The sequence below is a fragment of the Panthera leo genome, chromosome A2 (genome assembly GCF_018350215.1).
Source record: "Panthera leo isolate Ple1 chromosome A2, P.leo_Ple1_pat1.1, whole genome shotgun sequence".
NCBI classification, from domain to species: Eukaryota; Metazoa; Chordata; class Mammalia; order Carnivora; family Felidae; genus Panthera; species Panthera leo.
Window position 1 is genome coordinate 80,793,521 of NC_056680.1, and position 17,704 is coordinate 80,811,224.

A 17,704-nucleotide genomic window follows, 5' to 3' on the forward strand; every position below is an offset into this window, starting at 1 on the left:
CCCAGGAAAATTAAAAGTGTGGAGTTTAACTAGAAAGCCAACAGTGAATATCTTTTGCCTTCTGGAATTATATAATGTCGATGTGTATTTGGTGCCCAAATCCAGGGGGAACCACCATGACTAAGTGACCTCAACATCCTCTTAGCCTGCTCTGCCTCTCCTTTTGGCCATAGTGGCGTTCAGCTGATAGAGCGGGAAGAGGAAGTGTGCATCTTCTATGAAAAAATAAATATCCAAGAAAAGATGAAGCTAAATGGAGAAATTGAAATACATGTCCTGGAAGAAAAGATCCGATTCCTGAAACTGAAGATTGCCGAGAAGCAAAGACAGATTCATGTGACCCAGAAATTACTGCCAACCAAGAAGGCCCTGGATGCTGACTTAGCAGTGCTCCAGATTCAGGTGGGGAAAATATTCATCAGACATTTCCAGGGCCATTTGCTTCCCCTCCCCCGCCTCTTCTTTAGAGGTTTGTAGATCATATTGAGCTCTCACATGTAAATTAAGCTATGCCCTTCCTAGTATCTGTACGAACCCATAAGTTATAAGTCTTCTTTAAAAATGCCCCTGCTTCAGGGTGGAATCAGCCATCCACGCTACAGATTGTCTTTTTTTCCCCGTGAAACATTTTCTGCCTTCCATGGAATTTAGATCCTCCCAAATCTCAACTCTTGCTCAGCTTCCTCATAGCTCAAAATTTAAGTAAGCCAGGTTTTCACTGCCACCAGCATAACTATGTTTTTGATGCTTGCTGGAAAGATCCTGAAGACCATCTTGCTCTCATTTTTAGAACTCCTGTCCTCCAAAGCCGAGATTTTTGTTTGTTAATTGGCAATCACATATAAATGGACTCCTTATTAATCCCTGTAGTTTCCCTGTAATATAATAGCCTGATCTCTGACATAGTCTTTTTAAAAATGGAATAAAGCCACAAATGTTAAACATGAAATACCTACATATATACATAAATAATGAATATAAAGCTACTTTCTTCACATGTAATAACTGTACTTTTTCTTCTATTTTTAAAGAATAGAGATCTTTTTTCCATTTACTCAATGCAGCAGGAACAAATTTTAATTTATAATAGGGCGCCTGGGTGGCTCAATTCTGAGTTTCGGCTCACATCATAACCTTGTGGCTTCCGTGGGTTTGAGCCCTGGTTGGGTCTCCAAGAGATTTTTCTCTCTCTCCCTCTCTCTCTCTCTGCCCCTCCCTGACTTGTGCTGTCTCTATTCCTCTCAAAATAAACAAACGTAAAAAAAATTTTTTAACCTATAATATGGTTTCTAAAATGTCAGGTTTATTTTCAGGTTTTTTCTGATTATAAAATTAAAACATGTTCAGTTAATGAAGTTTTGAAAAAATACAAAAATTAAAAAAAAAATCCAGGGGCACCTGGGTGGCTCAGTTGGTTAAGCTTCTGACTTCAGCTCAAGTCATGATCCCACAGTTCATGGGTTTGAGCCCCGCATCGGGCTCTGTGCTAACAGCTCAGAGCCCAGAGCCTGCTTCTGTCTCCCTCACTCTCTGCCCTCTCCTGCTTCTGCTTGCTCTCTCTCAAAAATAAAAATAAACATTAAAAAAAATTTAAAAAATAAAATTCCACCCCCAATATATAATCACTATTAAAATTATCAAAAATCTGGAAGAGATCCTTCTGGTCTTCTTCAAGATGTACAAGTAAAAAGTTTTCATTAGCTCATGCTATAGACAGTTGTGGATCCTGGGTTTGTGTTTTGTTTTGTTTTGTTTTGTTTTGTTTTGTTTTCATTTAATCATGTCATGGCGATTCACGTGACTTTGTGGAACTAGATGATGGGTCCACTTCCATGTTTTATGCCATTTGAATGAATGAATGCTATATCAATGATAGGATTCCAGTGTTTATTTTTTGAGCCATAAATTCTCCTATTGATTTCCTCCATAAGTGTAGCCCAATTTAGATGGATTGGTTGAAACACCCCTAGGCATCTCTCAGGTCTCCAAGGTAGCCTCCCCAGGATTCCTATGGCTCTGACTCCTGCTACCAATGAGTGGTTCATTTGGGGGATCCCCTCGTTAGCTCACACACAACAGTGCCTGGTTCACTTCCGTGCCATGTCAGTGCAAAACTCAGGAGTCACTCCTTCTTCAGCTTACTGACACAAAATCATTCATGCAAGATCTTTGTCTATGAACTGATTGGAGATTTGGGGCAACAGTATGATGGGATACCTTACAGAAATGTAAAGAACTTATAAATTCCTTATCAGCTATCCATGCCCTACAGAGCTCTGTGGGGCACCCCATCACTGGTAACAGTCCCCAGGTATGTTAGCCCATGCAGCACCCTGGCCTAGCTCCATTTCACTGGCTTGTCTTTCCATCTTTCATCCCCTTTGCCTCTCCACATCACCCCCACCCCAGATTGCCCTCCAGGCACTCCATACTTGTCCCACTTGATTTTACAGAATAATTTGCCTTTCTCTAGCTCCTTCCCAAAACACAGCTTCAGGGCCATTTTTGTCCATACCAAACTATCAAGATGCCCAGCAGAACAAAAGGACTTTAAATTCAGTAAGATCCACAACAGAAAAGTTCTCTCTCTATTGTGTAAGCATTTTATTTGTGTTAATTGCAAATCAATACTTCTAGTCAATGGATAAAATTCATTGTTCTTAAAATATACACACTTGGCATTTCATTATACAGTTATCTGGTGTAAAATACGAATTCAGTTTACCCAAGAGGAAAATATTTATGCATTTATGCCTGACATGAGCCTTTTCCATTCTGACTGCAAATGAATTGAGACAATATGGACTATGTATTACCATCGGTTACCTGTTTTGCCAGGTTATTCTAAGCTTAAGGACTGTTGAACAGGGGCACCTGGGTGTCTCACTCAGTTAAGTGTCCAGCTCTTGATTTTGGCTCAGGTCATGATCTCAGGGGCCTGCGATCTAGCCTCGAGATGGGCACCAGTCTGGGCATGGAGACCGCTTGACATTCTCTCACTCTCCTTCTGCCCCTCCCACCCCTGCTCACGCTCCATCTCTAAAACAAAACAAAACAAAACAAAACAAAACAAAACAAAACTGTTGAATAGAAAGTTTCCCATTAGTCTTCCAACTGCACTTAATTATTTGTCTACTTAGCACTAATCACGTGGGTCCTTTGAAGGCCATGATATGAAATTTAAAGCTTTAGGCAAGTCATTTTTGTACTCTGCCTTGCTGTGCCAGATCCCTGTCACATCCTGTTACTTGTTACAGCTGCAATGTTTTTGGGTTTTTTTTGTAAAGTCTTCCCATTTTTGCATCATTTCCAGAATTCTCTTAAGGTTTTCATTTTCTCAGTTGTTTGAAACATTTTTTAATTGTCCAACAGTCTAATCCAAGGATTATCATGAGTCATATTTTCCCGGTGCTTATAATAATGGCTCCTTTTCAGGGATCTTGGAAATCATGTGAACTATTTTAGAGCACAACACTATTTTATATCAATAAAGTAAACATGGGGATTAAGGAGGGCACTTGCTGTGATGAGTCTAGGGTGTTGTATTGAAGTGTTGCATCACCAGATTCTACACCTGAAACTAACACTGCGTTGTATGTTAACTAACTGGAATTTATATAAAAACTTAAAAAAAAAAGTAAACAGTTTTTCCTCAAAGACCCATGGGGAAACCAGAGCAATTAAGGTACTGCTTTGATAAACAAGCACCATATTTTTGTTCCTTATTTAATTTCTTAATTAAGAAACAGAAATATCAATTGTTAATAATACATACAATAATTGGGAATGCAAGCTGGTGCAGCCACTCTGAAAAACAGTATGGCAGTTCCTCAAAAAACTAAAAATAGAACTACCCGACGACCCAGCAATTGCACTACTAGGCATTTATCCAAGGGATACAGGTGTGCTGTTTCAAAGGGACACATGCATCCCCATGTTTATAGCAGCACTATCAACAATAACCAAAGTATGGAAAGAGCCCAAATGTCCATCGATGGATGAATGGATAAAGAAGAGGTGGTATATATACAATGGAGTATTACTCAGCAATCAAAAAGAATGAAATCTTGCCATTTGCACATGCAGAAGGTTGAAACTAGACCACTTTCTCACACCATTCACAAAAATAAACTCAAAATGGATAAAGGACCTGAATGTGAGACAGGAAACCATCAAAACCTTAGAGAAGAAAGCAGGAAAAGACCTCTCTGACCTCAGCCGTAGCAATCTCTTACTCGGCACATCCCCAAAGGCAAGGGAATTAAAAGCAAAAGTGAATTACTGGGACTTTATGAAGATAAAAAGCTTCTGCACAGCAAAGGAAACAACCAACAAAACTAAAAGGCAACCAACGGAATGGGAAAAGATATTTGCAAATGACACATCGGACAAAGGGCTAGTATCCAAAATCTATAAAGAGCTCATCAAACTCCACACCCGAAAAACAAATAACCCAGTGAAGAAATGGGCAGAAAACATGAATAGACACTTCTCTAAAGAAGACATCCGGATGGCCAACAGGCACATGAAAAGATGTTCAACGTCGCTCCTTACCAGGGAAATACAAATCAAAACCACACTCAGATATCACCTCACGCCAGTCAGAGTGGCCAAAATGAACAAATCAGGAGACTATAGATGCTGGAGAGGATGTGGAGAAACGGGAACCCTCTTGCACTGTTGGTGGGAATGCAAATTGGTGCAGCCGCTCTGGAAAGCAGTGTGGAGGTTCCTCAGAAAATTAAAAATAGACCTACCCTATGACCCAGCAATAGCACTGCTAGGAATTTATCCAAGGGATACAGGAGTACTGATGCATAGGGGCACCTGTACCCCAATGTTTATAGCGGCACTCTCAACAATAGCCAAATTATGGAAAGAGCCTAAATGTCCATCAACTGATGAATGGATAAAGAAATTGTGGTTTATATACACAATGGAATACTACGTGGCAATGAGAAAAAATGAAATATGGCCTTTTGTAGCAACATGGATGGAACTGGAGAGTGTGATGCTAAGTGAAATAAGCCATACAGAGAAAGACAGATACCATATGGTTTCACTCTTATGTGGATCCTGAGAAACATAACAGAAACCCATGGGGGAGGGGAAGGAAAAAAAAAAAAAAAAAGAGGTTAGAGTGGGAGAGAGCCAAAGCATAAGAGACTGTTAAAAACTGAGAACAAACTGAGGGTTGATGGGGGGTGGGAGGGAGGGCAGGGTGGGAGGGAGGGCAGGGTGGGTGATGGGTATTGAGGAGGGCACCTTTTGGGATGAGCACTGGGTGTTGTATGGAAACCAATTTGACAGTAAATTTCATATATTAAAAAATAAAAAAATAAAAAAATAAAAAATAAAAAAAATAAAAAAAATAAAAGCTTCACGGGGGGAAAAAAAAATAAACTTGTAACACAGCTGCAAAAAAAAAAAAAAAAAAAAAAAAAGAAATCTTGCCATTTGCAACTACGTGGATGGAACTGGAGGGTATTATGCTAAGTGAAATGAGTCAGAGAGAGACAAAAATGACTTCACTCATATGAGGACTTTAAGAGACAAAACAGATGAACATAAGGGAAGGGAAACAAAAATCATATAAAAACAGGGAGGGGGACAAAAACAGACTCATAAATATGGAGAACAAACTGAGGGTTATTGGAGGGGTTGAGGGAGGGGGGATGGGCTAAATGGGTAAGGGGCACTAAGGAATCTACTCCTGAAATCATTGTTTCACTATATGCTAGTTAATTTGGATGTAAATTTACAAAAATAAAAAATAAGTTAAAATAAAAAAAATACAATAATGTATTTATGCTTAATTATGTGTAGATGTATACTTTAACTCCATATTAAGGGCAATTAAGGAGTGTGGAGAGAGAGGAAGAAAAAGGAAAAAAAATAAATTATTTATGTCACCACTTAGAATTCTTTTTGTCAGGAGGAGAAGCATACATAAATTAAAAATTAAATACTACCTATATCACTCTGGGACACGTTGTAAAGTGTGTAAAGTATAAATACCACTTGGAAGGTGGTATCTCATTTAAGTAATCAACCCCATTAAGTTGGGCCTTATCTTCCCATTTGACTGTTGAGGAAACTAAAGTTTAGAGAAGATAAATGATTTGCCCAAGATTCTACAGGTTTTCAGTAGGTTTAAAATGATAACTCTTGGTTTTCAATGTGTTCCACATCTCTCCATATAAAAACTATGTGTGAACTGCTATTTTCTTCACCTCCAAAGTCTCCTTGACTCGATAAATATAGTTGATATATAAAGCATTATATTAGGTGGTTAACAAAAAAGATATAAATGGTTCAGGCTATACCTCACAGACTGTACATTGTATTGACCTAGTTAAGAACTTCATTCTTTGCAACACCATTAAACCTATTGCCAACAAAGGGTTTTAAACTGGAGTCCAGGATGTTGTCTGCTTTGTATGTTGTCTACTTTGGCCTCTAGAACAATCTTCCATAAAAAGCTCTGCTCTGCGACCATGCAGCATCCCATGGGTATAACACAAAATGGTAAATAGTCAAAGGTCTGGTTGTAAGATCAGGTTTTTCTTTAATGGCTCTGAACTCGCAGACTTACTTCAGAGGGTCAGTTACAGGCATCATCCTCATGGCACCATGGGTGGGCAGACACATTGTTCAACCTCAGGTCCCAGCTGATGGGATGTTAAGAGTCCTCTGGGGGCACCTGGGTGGCTCAGTCAGTTGAGCGACTGACTTCGGCTCAGGTCATGATCTCATGGTTTGTGAGTTCGAGCCCCGCATTGGACTCTGTGCTGACAGCTCAGAGCCTGGAGCCTTCTTCTGATTCTGTGTCTCCCTCTCTGTCTGCCCCTCCCCCACTCATGCTCTGTCTCTCTCTGTCTCAGAAATAAACATTAAAAAAATTAAAAAAAAAAAAAAAGAGTTCTCTTGCCCCTTTCCCTGGGTTGATCCCACTGGAAGACTTTAAAGACCATGGGCCATGTGATTTTAAAATTTATGGAGCAAGAGGGTTAGTTTTGAAGTTAATGTTTCTTTCTTATTTAATAGTTTTCACAGTGCACAGACAGAATAAGAGACCTGGAGAAACAGCTTATAAATCCTGAGGGTGAGAACAGAACCCGCTTCATTCCAGGGAAAGATATGACCCAAGAAGAAATGATCAAAAAATTAGATTCGGTAAGCATTCCTCTGACAGTAGTACCTACTAGCCCCTTGTTGATCAGTGTCACAGATATCGGTGGTGCTATTTCCATCTTATGCAGACAGATTTATCCCTCACAATTCTAGCCACTAACAATTGTGTCATTGTAATCCCTTAACAAAACCTAAGCTTGTTTCAAATGCTTGCCAAAAAGAAGTAAAACCTGTGTGGTTTCTAGATGCCCACTTTTGTCTCATAGCCCAAAGGAACAATTTTGGCATCTTTAGTGGATTAATTTGTCTTCCTGAAGGGAGAGTATCAGAGGAATGACAACAGGAAGCTAAATGGAGCTGAAAGGGCTGCCCCCTACCTTGGGAAGGAAGAACTCCCAGAGCTGCCTGCAGGGGGCTGGGAGCAAGGAGAGTCTTGACTTAGACCAGTGCTAAAGACTTTTCCAGAGATATCTTGGCAACTATATAAAAGCAATCTGTTTTCATTAAGGGGAAAAAAATAGGGCTCTAATTAAGAAAGAATATTTTTGGGTGCCTGGGTGGCTCAGTAAGTTAAGTGGCCCACTTCGGCTCAGGTCATGATTTCACAGTTCATGAGTTCAAGCCCTGCATCAGGCTCAGAGCCTGGAGCCTGCTTCTGATTCTGTGTCTCCCTCTCCCTCTGCCCCTCCCCAGCTTGTGCTCTGTCTCTGGGTCTCTCAAAAATAAACAAACATTTAAAAAAAATTTTTTTTAAAAGAAAGAAGAATTTGAGTTACATGACTTTGTTTTTTCCTTTTTACTGAAATTGTTTTCAACCATAGCTGGAACTACAGCTGGCCAAGAAGGAGGAGAAGTTACTGGAGAAGGACTTCATCTATGAACAGGTCTCCCGGCTCACAGACAGACTCTGCAGCAAAACTCAGGCCTGCAAACAGGACACTCTGCTCTTAGCCAAGAAGGTCTGCCTGAGACCCTGCCTTCTCCCTCCTGCCCTTACTCCTTTATTACCTGTCATTTTGCACAGTCTGCTTTATTTATCGAGAGTAGCACTGAAGAGATTTGGCTTTATGACTAGAGAAACATAAAGATGTAAAATTAAAAAGGTAAAGAGGACTCTTAGAGAATTGTCCAAAATGGGTTTCAATCTTGTCCCCTGAATGAATTGTTTTGTACTGGGAAAACTTAAGCTTTTTGATGACAGTTTACAAGTTTCCCTGAACAGGCCACCTACTCCAACTACGACAATTATACCTTTATATTTCATGTGCCAACTTAAATCCTTTCTAGTTCCTTGTGATTAGAGGGCCTCACTTACCCAGCGGTCTGCACGAAAACAGCCCTAATCCAGAACCCAGCCAGAACCCAGAAATGGACGGGACCATTAAAGAGAACAGCAGTCAGTCACACAACACCCATGCCTGTTAGTCCTTGGGATGAAGCCACTACAGGGCCACACTAGTGAGGAAAGACCAGTCATGTGGAGCTTCCCGATTTCTTAAGTTTCAAATATGAGGACTGCTGATTCAAAGCTCCAGGGTCAGGCTGGGACTGCTAGAGCTGCGCTGAAAGGGGCCACCAGCAGGAAGGAGGCTGGTAATTTAGGTGAGGCAGGACCTGGCACTGTAGGACACTTAAGGAGCTGCTGCTCACCTGACCTCTGGGCCCCTTGGAGCATCTGCTGTGACAGCCCAGGGATTTTAGTTACTGAACCTGCTGCGTGCTCCCTTGATGCCAGGTGTGAGGGCAGGAACAAAGAGGAATGGACACACTGTCCACACCTAGTGCTGGCAGACAGGTAAACAGCCCATGATGGTGGGCTCCTGAGCACAGTGGCTGTTCCTCGTCCTTAATTTCCCCAATGGCCAGCGTGTACTAAACTCGAGAGAAAAAAATTATTGAATAAGTGAAGTCAGTCCCATTCTAGAAAGTTCTCGCTCACCAAAGAAACAGAAAATCACTGTAAACCTCGAGCCTCCTTTGCCATTTTTATTTGGCATTTACACACCTGCTCTGATGACTTTCACTAATAGACTTCCACATCAGATCCATGGCTCATGGGCAATTCACGACTTTACCTCATCAAATAAGAAATGCTAAGACTCTTTTAGGCTCATGAACTTTGCCTGAATTAGCATGCCCGATGTTTCTTTAAATGTTGCCTTCCTTCCTTTTGCAAAATGAATTTCCCTTTCTTTAGGGGAAGTCCAGTCGTCACTGAGGGCTGGCTTGTCAAATCTGTTGGCAGTCCGGAAGTCAGCTGTAATGCTAGAGAAATGCAAATGGTGACAACTGCTACCCGGGATCCAGCAAGCGGAGTCTAGCCTACTGCTTTATCTTCCCGTACCTTTCCCCACCTTCAGTGCTATCTACTTGGCTTTTTCTCTTTTTATTTAAAATTAGGATTTCCTTATAGTAGGCAGAACTAGAAGGTAGAAAGGTTCAGACCCCAGATCTGTGATTTGCCAATACTAGGGAGTGACCCTGAGAAAGATACATAAATGATCTTAAAATGAAGTTTCTTGATCTGTGAAATGGGTGTTGATATCAGCTTAAGTTGTTGCAAGCATTGAGTAGTTGAGAAGTGGTCTAGCTCCTTGCAGGAACTCAACGAGAATGCACATCTCAAATCTCTCACCTTTCCCAGGTAGCTTATGGCTCCACTTGCAAATTTCCCAAATGAACAGAAAATGGGAAATCCCAAACAAAGACTTAGAGCAACCCGGAATAATACCATCCTTTTTTGGAGGAGATAAGGAGGTTGGCTAGCTTTACACACATACACACAACATTCAAGTGTACCATAACTGATTAATGAAATTTAAGATAATGACTCACCATTGAAGCTTTAAAAAGTAGTTGCTTTTATTCACTGTATGCTTCTTAAAATATAGAACAGTTTTTAAAATGTATATTCCCTCTTCCTTTAAAGAGACAAAATGTGTATATAACAATTAGACATATTTTCAGAGGAAGGTAAATCACAAACAGCAATATTTCTCTAAGCAAATATACAGATAGATCAGTGTCCACTCTATTAGGAGAATAAAGTATTTCAAGGCCCATTGTAGATTTTGGAAGCTCATATTCAGGTCCCAGTGTACCTTTATTCAAAAGACTGAAGGATTAAAATAGAATAGAATAGAATTTATTAATTCCTTCATTCAGCAAAATTTCAGTTTTAATTTTGTTGGGTGCCTATGTTCCACTTAGTCCTATCTTTTAATTCTTTGATGATAACTAGCTGATGTGAAATGGTAAACATACCCATAGAACAAGAAACATTTCATTTCAAATTATTGACCAGATTTTCCCCAGTTCAACTCATGCTTGCTTATGACCTAATAATGATGCATCCCAGGAATTATGATCAATAATGCAACCACATTGAGGTATGATATTTTCCATTAAAAATCATTTCAGAATACAGGACCTCTGCTGATTATCTCGTATAATTAAAGAGTAATTTTTAAATGTAGTTTTTTTTTCTACCAGTTTTTTTTCCACTGGATAGGTGACAAATTAAAGACATGGCAAAATTAGGCCAGAACTTACACATCAAGAATACCCTTTCCCTTCTCCTTATCACCTCTTAAAAATAAAGGGACTATTTCCCTCCATGCTATCCACTTGGAACTCCAGTAAGTAGATGAACAGATTGGTTTCTTTTCCCTCCTGTCTTTATTTACCCAGGGCCAGGCTCTCTCCAGGTGTGGAGGTGAGTGTGTGTGCCTGTGAGAGGAGGGCCTTATTTACACAGCCAGGGAATTGGGCTCAATCTCTGAGATCTCTTCCAATTCTTATTTCCTCTGAATTCCCACTTAAACTCTCTGTCCTCCAGCCAAGACTGCCCCCCACCATTCTAGACAGCCAGCAGCCTGCCATTTTCTTAATGTATACATAGTCTAAACCTTGGGCTCTTTCATTCTAGATGAACGGCTACCGGAAAAAGATCAAAGATGCCACGGAAAAAATGATGGCTCTTGTTGCTGAGCTTTCCATGAAACAGGCTCTGGCCATTGAACTCCAAAAGGAAGTCATGGATAAAGAAGATTTCATCTTCTCCTGCAATTCCAGGATAGAAAAGGGTCTGCCACTCAATAAAGACATTGAAAGAGAATGGCTGAAGGTACTTCGAGATGAAGAAATGTATGCTTTGGCCATCGCTGAAAAATCTCAGGTAAGCTTTGTCTTCTATATTGCATTTGTCCAGTGTGGCAGGAAGGGCTATTTTCAGGGATTTCAGTCTTCCCAAAATATATAAAAAACCTCCCACTCTAGCACACACCTAGTTCCAACAAGCAGTAGAAAGGAGTTTTGTTTTTATTAAGATATGATGTAGGGGACAAGTCAAAATAACATCCCAAGTGCGGTAATATTTTCCAGAAAACATTCATCAAGCACCAACCACCCCCCTCCCCCAGACTTACATCCTGGGCTAGTGTGGCTGAACACCATAGACTCCCACCGGCAGGACAGTGGCCAGGCTGGCACTGGTTTTATCCATAGGGCTTTATGTCCTTGCACCCCTGCTCAGGCTACACCTTACTTTCCCATGTCTGGCCACTGGGACCACCAAGGTAGATTGGGAAGGTTGTCACGGCCTTCTGCAGACTATGCACTTGGTGGCATCAAAGGCCTCAAGGCCACAGCTTTCTTCTCCAACCACTGACCTAAATCTAGGTCTATCACTGGACCTACACATCGGGTGCCGAGTTCTGCCTACTCCCATGACCTTCTAGTATTCTTAAAATGGCATTAAGGATCTCTTTTTAAGAAAACTACATTCTGGGGACCTACAGCTCACTCTCAGACTGGCAAGTAGATATCCCCCAAAGGATCACTATTCACTCCCTATCCCAAGAAGACATGCCTTCCAAACACACACTAGAAATGCCTGAAAATAGGGTCAGATTTGTAATTTCCACACTGCCTGGGACTCTATTTTTTAGGGCATTCATTTTTACCTATGACGTCCCAGCTGTCATTTACCTGTCTCCATTATTTAGAGTTCTTTTTTAATGCTGTAAAAAATTCCTCTATTCTCCAGAAGCACAGGCAGAATCTTGAGGACCCTGAGGTTCAAAGCAAGGTGCTGACCACTTCTGTCCTCTGGTTCTACTTCACTCCTTATTTCCCTCTTTGTTAACATTTGCTCACCAATGACTTACTCCAGCCTTTTTCAAAATCATGGAAATAGTGTGTAATGAAAGCTATTAAAGCTGGAATATAGTGAATTTAAAACCCACTAACCAGTTTATGATAAACCCTAAACCCCAGCAACAGAGTGATACTTGGGTAACATGGGTCATTCCAATTAGATGCTGTGTGTGTGTGTGTGTGTGTGTGTGTGTGTGTGTGTTTAGCAACTCCACCCTCATACCCATCTGTCCCTTTGGGGGAATATCAGTCAACACAGCCTAAGACTGCTCAGACCCAGCTGTGTCTGCTGGGCCCTGAGGATGAATTGGCTTCACTATAGTTTTCAGGAAACTCAAAAGGAAAAATCATTCTTTGCAGGAGTTCTTGGCGGCAGATATTCGCCAGCTACCCAACGGTGTTTACACAACTGCAGAGCCACGTCCAAATGCCTATATCCCAGAGGCAGAGGCCGCTCTTCCCTTGCCAAAACCATATGGCGCTTTGGCTCCTTTTAAGCCCAGTGAACCTGGGGCCAATATGAGGCACATAAGAAAACCTGTTATAAAGCCAATTGAAATCTGAGTATGTGAACCAATCCAGGCTTCTCAACGAGAGACACTTCAATCAGGTTTCCTCATATCCACAGCTGGAAAATATCAGCATAAGAGTTCTAACATACAAATTATTGCAAAATATTGCAATTGACCACCAGTGGAGAACAACATGGCTTCCTTTTACACTCATCAACTACTATATTTTACATGATGTTAAGTAGGACACAGAATTGTCCTACAGTTATGGCAAGGCATATATCTGTAGTGTTTATTTTTTTTTCTTTTTCACTCTATATATTGACTACCTTTCAGAAATGTATAGTCCAGGGGCTATAAAAATGCAAGAAAAATAAATCAAATTTCAGTGACGTACAGAAATTGGCAGAGTGGTCTCTGTTTATTAAAGAAGAAGAAAATGGGGTGCCAGCGTGGCTCAGTAGGTTAAGCATCTGACTTTCGGTTCAAGTCATGATCTTGCAGTTCATGGGTTCGAGCCCCGTGTTGGCTCTGTGCTGATAGCTCAGAGCCTGGAGCCTGCTTCAGATTCTGTGACTCCCTTGCTCTCTACCCCTCCCCTACATGTACTCTGTCTCTGTCTCTCTCTCTCAAAAACAGACATTTAAAAAAATTTAAAGAAGAAAAAACACAAATACTATTGAATATATTCACTTGAAAGGGAAAGACAGAATGATTGTTTAAAAAGGAAAACATCCCAAGTAACACAGGGGTATAATTCACTTTGTTAAATAGTTGTATTTGAAATTATTGTTGGTAAATGTAAATCAAATAAAAAGCAGTAAGGAGGCTTGTCCTTTTTAAAGTATATTATGGTAATTCTTTTTACAAATAAAGAATCCTTTTGCTATAAAAATTTATCTTATAAATCTAGATTTTTTACAATGTTATATGTAAATAAACCTGTGATTATCTTAAGTTCTGACTCCAGATTTTTAAAAATTCCAATGAAAACATTTGTAGCTTTGCATGTGACAGAATTGGAAATGAGGCCAATTCCACTTATTTCATTACTCTAATTTTATTGCATTTCACCCACGTATATTTTCCTAATTCCGTTTTTATATTTTCTCATGTATGAAAATACACAAGTAAATTTGAAAACTGATTTTACTTCATATATTCAAGCTGTATTTCATATTGGTATCAGGTATGGATTTTGTGTCATAATTCTGGGAGTAAGAAATACCACTTTTTCCTCTCCTCTCCTCTCCCCACCTCTCCCCTCCCCTCCCCTTCCTTCCTTCTTCTTCCTTTCTCTCTCTACCCCCCTCCCTCCCTCCTTCCATCCCTCCTTCCTTCATTTGATTTTTGCTAAATCAAACAAAATATTTTGCAAACCCACATCCTGCCAGACCGGAAGGAAATTTAATCTCATTCTCAGCCTACAAGTCAGTCCTGAATCTAACTGGATGGTTTGGAAAGCTATTAAGAAGTAAAGTGTCTATGATAAGTAACACTGTGTGGTTAACACAAAGAAATACTGTATACTTAAACACAAATCCTGTGTTGTAGGAATTAGTAATTGCATTAGGGATCCAAAAAATATACATGTAGGAACAATATAAGAATGGAAACATAATTTGTAACACAAAGGGATGGATGTTTAAATATTACAGGTGTGCTACTGGTTAAGAGGGGGAGGGTGTCACTGTGTGTTGGAATGGCCAGGGATCACAGTCAGATGGAACTTTTTATCTGGCCCTTAAACATAATTAAGATTTTAATAAGTGAGGAGGGGATTCCAAGTGGGGGGAAAAGCCTAAGCAAAGTTTGGAAGTAAGAAGACAAAAGCTGAATTCAAGGCCCAGCAAACTGGCCCGGCTAGAACAGCATGTTCACGTTGGGGAATTGTGTAAGAGCCACAAGGAGTTTGGATCCTATCCTGTAATGAATGGCAAGTCATTGAAAGGCTATGAGCAGGACCAGTTTCAGCGTAAGTCTGAGGAATCAGACTTTAGAAAGACACCAAAACACAAGTGTGAAAAAGAAAAGGGTAGGGAGTGAAAACCAATGACCTTCTCAAGAGAAAAAAAAGTCTAACATGCTGACAAGGCCCCCAGATTTGCAGCCTCTGTGATGATTAAATATGTGACCAAAAAGGGAAATTCTGTAGTGGAGGACAATATTTGGAACACAACTATGATTTCAGAAAAGAAGTTGAATTATGACACCAGCTAGTGATAATTATAATCGTTAAAATTTTACAAGATCACTGCAGGAAACAGGGTGAAGAGAAAAAAAGCAAAGGGTAGACTGACCCCGGGCAAGCAACTACCATTATAGATCAGAATGTAGTCACTGTAAGAGAGAGAGGGAAGAAAAAAGAAAAATAGGAGAACTAGTTAGGTGTCATGGGGGCCTCGAGGGAACATACTCACAGACTCATGATTCCTGGCTGGGATAAAAAGGCCATGTTGAGAAAATGAAAGAGGCCAAAACCTTCAGTGTTTCTTATTTTAATGGCAAGATATTACTAAATCAAACTTTTATAAATACAAAAAAAAAAAAGAACTTTAACATATACATACAGTTCCATCTGAACCATTATAAAAACAAATCCTACTCTAAATACTGGATGTACACACTGCCGTATGTTACAAATTATTCTATTCTAGAAATAGCAGATTTGACCTGGTCCAAATTCAGCTCTTTAAAAAGTATCCTCTTTCCAAATACAGTTCTTATGTAACATTTAATTTTTCTGCTTGTCCTATGTTGTTTTCAACGACACATCTAGTTTCTGTTTTTCTACACACTGTTCCCTACATTTTTTTAAAGCATATTTTATTTCAGAGTGCAACAGAAACTAGCTTTTGACCTAGGAAGACATTAGGAAGGTAAGCCACTAGGGAAGAGCATCACTGATGACACTGCGTGCCTCCTGGGACTGTCGGTCACTGACCTCTTGTCTGCTGTCCAAAACTGGGATGAGGCACAGCAGTTTGATTCTGTCTCAACAAGTACCAGACTGAAAGTCAGACGGCTTGACAACGCATTCTGACTTTGGTTACCAATTTTAAATATTGGTCAAGGATTCCTGACAGACGTCAAGCTAATGACAAGATTAAACTATTGGAGGCGGGTATAATTGCATTTTCTCTTTTACAAGCCTAAAAGCATCATGGTGTGTTTCAGAGCTGCTTCCTCTACAAATTTTGCATCCACATTGTCATGTCCTTCAAAAGCATATAGGGCTGGGAAAAAAACAAAAAGAGAGAGAGAGAAAGAGAGAGGAGAAAAGAGTTACTATGAAGCCATGGAACTTCTATAACATTGTGCTCGCAGCTCGTTGAAATTGTAATTCTTTTATATTTTGGTAATACACATTATTCTGAAAATGTGTGGTTAAAATTTATCAAACCTCAGCCCTAAGGAAGGTCATTTGCAGCAACCAAATGGGTTTTGAATCTCTTAAATCCTTTTAAAACCTCAAAGGTGATTATCCCTTTGGTAATTTACTCTAAGAACTAAATTGTACATTACAAACCAAGATCAATTGCAGAAAGGACTAAGTTGTAAGTAAGGGGTATTCTGGAAAGAAAAGGCTACACAGAAATGAATAGGGACTGATGTGTCAAGAGAACAGCAGGGAAATGCTAAGAGTGGAGGAGTGAAATTACCTTGATTGGAGCATTCTATGTCTGTCAGTATTTCAACAAAGTAGTTCAGAGGCAGAAATTCCACACTGAATGACGACTTGTGAATCACGGAACTTGGGGGCTAAAAGAGAAACCACTTCTGGTATCAGTTGAATCTCCCCAACAAGCACAAACTTACAAAAAGGGCACAGAATGACAATTGCTGCCTATACGGATACATTGAAGTGGGCAGACAGGCTCCAAAGAACATTTAGTGGGGCTGTGCTTTCCCACGGACTCACCTTTTTCTTATAGTTCTGCAGCAGTCTCTTCACGTGGTTCCGGGAAATAATGTTAGAGCTCATAGGATGATCCCAAAGTCGACAGATCTTCTGACCAATAAGCTTTTAGGCAAATTGAAAAATATGTAGAGGGGGAGTTTTAGGGCAGTGGAAACACTGTATGATACTATAATGATGGACCCATTGCATCATACACTTGTCCAAACTCACAGAATGAACAACACCAAGAGTGAACCCTAATGTTAACCATGGACTTTGGGTGATTGTGATGTGTCAGTGTAGGTTCATCAGTTGTAACAAATGGACCCCTCTGGTGGCGGATGTTGATAATGAGGGAGGCTATGCGCATGTAGGGGCAGGGGGCATATGGGGAATCTCTGCACCTTCCACTCAATTTTCCTGTGAACCTAAAACTACTCTAAAAAAATTAAGTCAATAATAACAATAAAAGAATGGAAAAAATATAGAGAGGAGAATATAGCTTACAGTGCATTAAGTAAATGTACCTTGTATCTATTTATAATTTAAAAAGAATGGGGGCGCCTGGGTGGCTCAGTCGGTTAAGCAGCCGACTTCGGCTCAGGTCATGATCTCGCGGTCCGTGAGTTCGAGCCCCGCGTCGGGCTCTGTGCTGACAGCTCAGAGCCTGGAGCCTGTTTCAGATTCTGTGTCTCCCTCTCTCTGACCCTCCCCCGTTCATGCTTTGTCTCTCTCTGTCTCAAAAATAAATAAACGTTAAAAAAATTTTTTTTTAAATAATAATTTAAAAAGAATTATTCAAAAGTAGCTAGTCTCGGGTGCCTGGGTGGCTTAGTTGGTTAAGCATCCAACTTCAGCTCAGGTCATGATCTTGCAGTATGTGGGTTCTAGCCCCACATAAGGCTCTGTGCTGACAGCTCAGAGCCTGGAGCCTGCTTCGGATTCTGTGTCTCCCTCTCTCTCTGCCCCTTCCCCACTCACACTCTGTCTCTCTCTCTCT

General features: G+C 40.3%; 2 protein-coding genes across 10 annotated transcripts in view; one reads left to right on the plus strand and one right to left on the minus strand.

Annotated features, from left to right (window-relative positions):
* Window positions 1-13,299, plus strand: part of CCDC146 (coiled-coil domain containing 146) — a 115,295-nt gene extending 101,996 nt beyond the window's left edge. The window contains exons 15-19 of the mRNA XM_042915992.1: window positions 174-402; window positions 7,048-7,176; window positions 7,956-8,093; window positions 11,063-11,311; window positions 12,652-13,299. Of these exons, the coding sequence (XP_042771926.1) occupies window positions 174-402; window positions 7,048-7,176; window positions 7,956-8,093; window positions 11,063-11,311; window positions 12,652-12,855 (949 nt within the window). The 3' untranslated portion in view covers window positions 12,856-13,299. The remainder of the gene's footprint in view (window positions 1-173; window positions 403-7,047; window positions 7,177-7,955; window positions 8,094-11,062; window positions 11,312-12,651) is intronic.
* LOC122206635 (gamma-secretase activating protein) overlaps window positions 1,691-17,704 on the minus strand; it is a 103,634-nt gene continuing 87,620 nt past the window's right edge. For 5 of the 9 annotated variants that reach the window (XM_042916048.1, XM_042916039.1, XM_042916013.1 and 2 more), the window contains 3 exons: window positions 16,726-16,827; window positions 16,466-16,565; window positions 14,345-16,039 (listed from right to left, as the gene is read on the minus strand). In XM_042916048.1, coding sequence (XP_042771982.1) covers window positions 15,948-16,039; window positions 16,466-16,565; window positions 16,726-16,827 — 294 coding nt within the window. In that variant the 3' untranslated portion in view covers window positions 14,345-15,947. Of the gene's footprint in view, window positions 3,040-9,969; window positions 10,056-14,344; window positions 16,040-16,465; window positions 16,566-16,725; window positions 16,828-17,704 lie in introns of those variants that run through there. The other 4 variants (XR_006196544.1, XR_006196543.1, XM_042916030.1 and 1 more) reach the window with 3 other exon arrangements.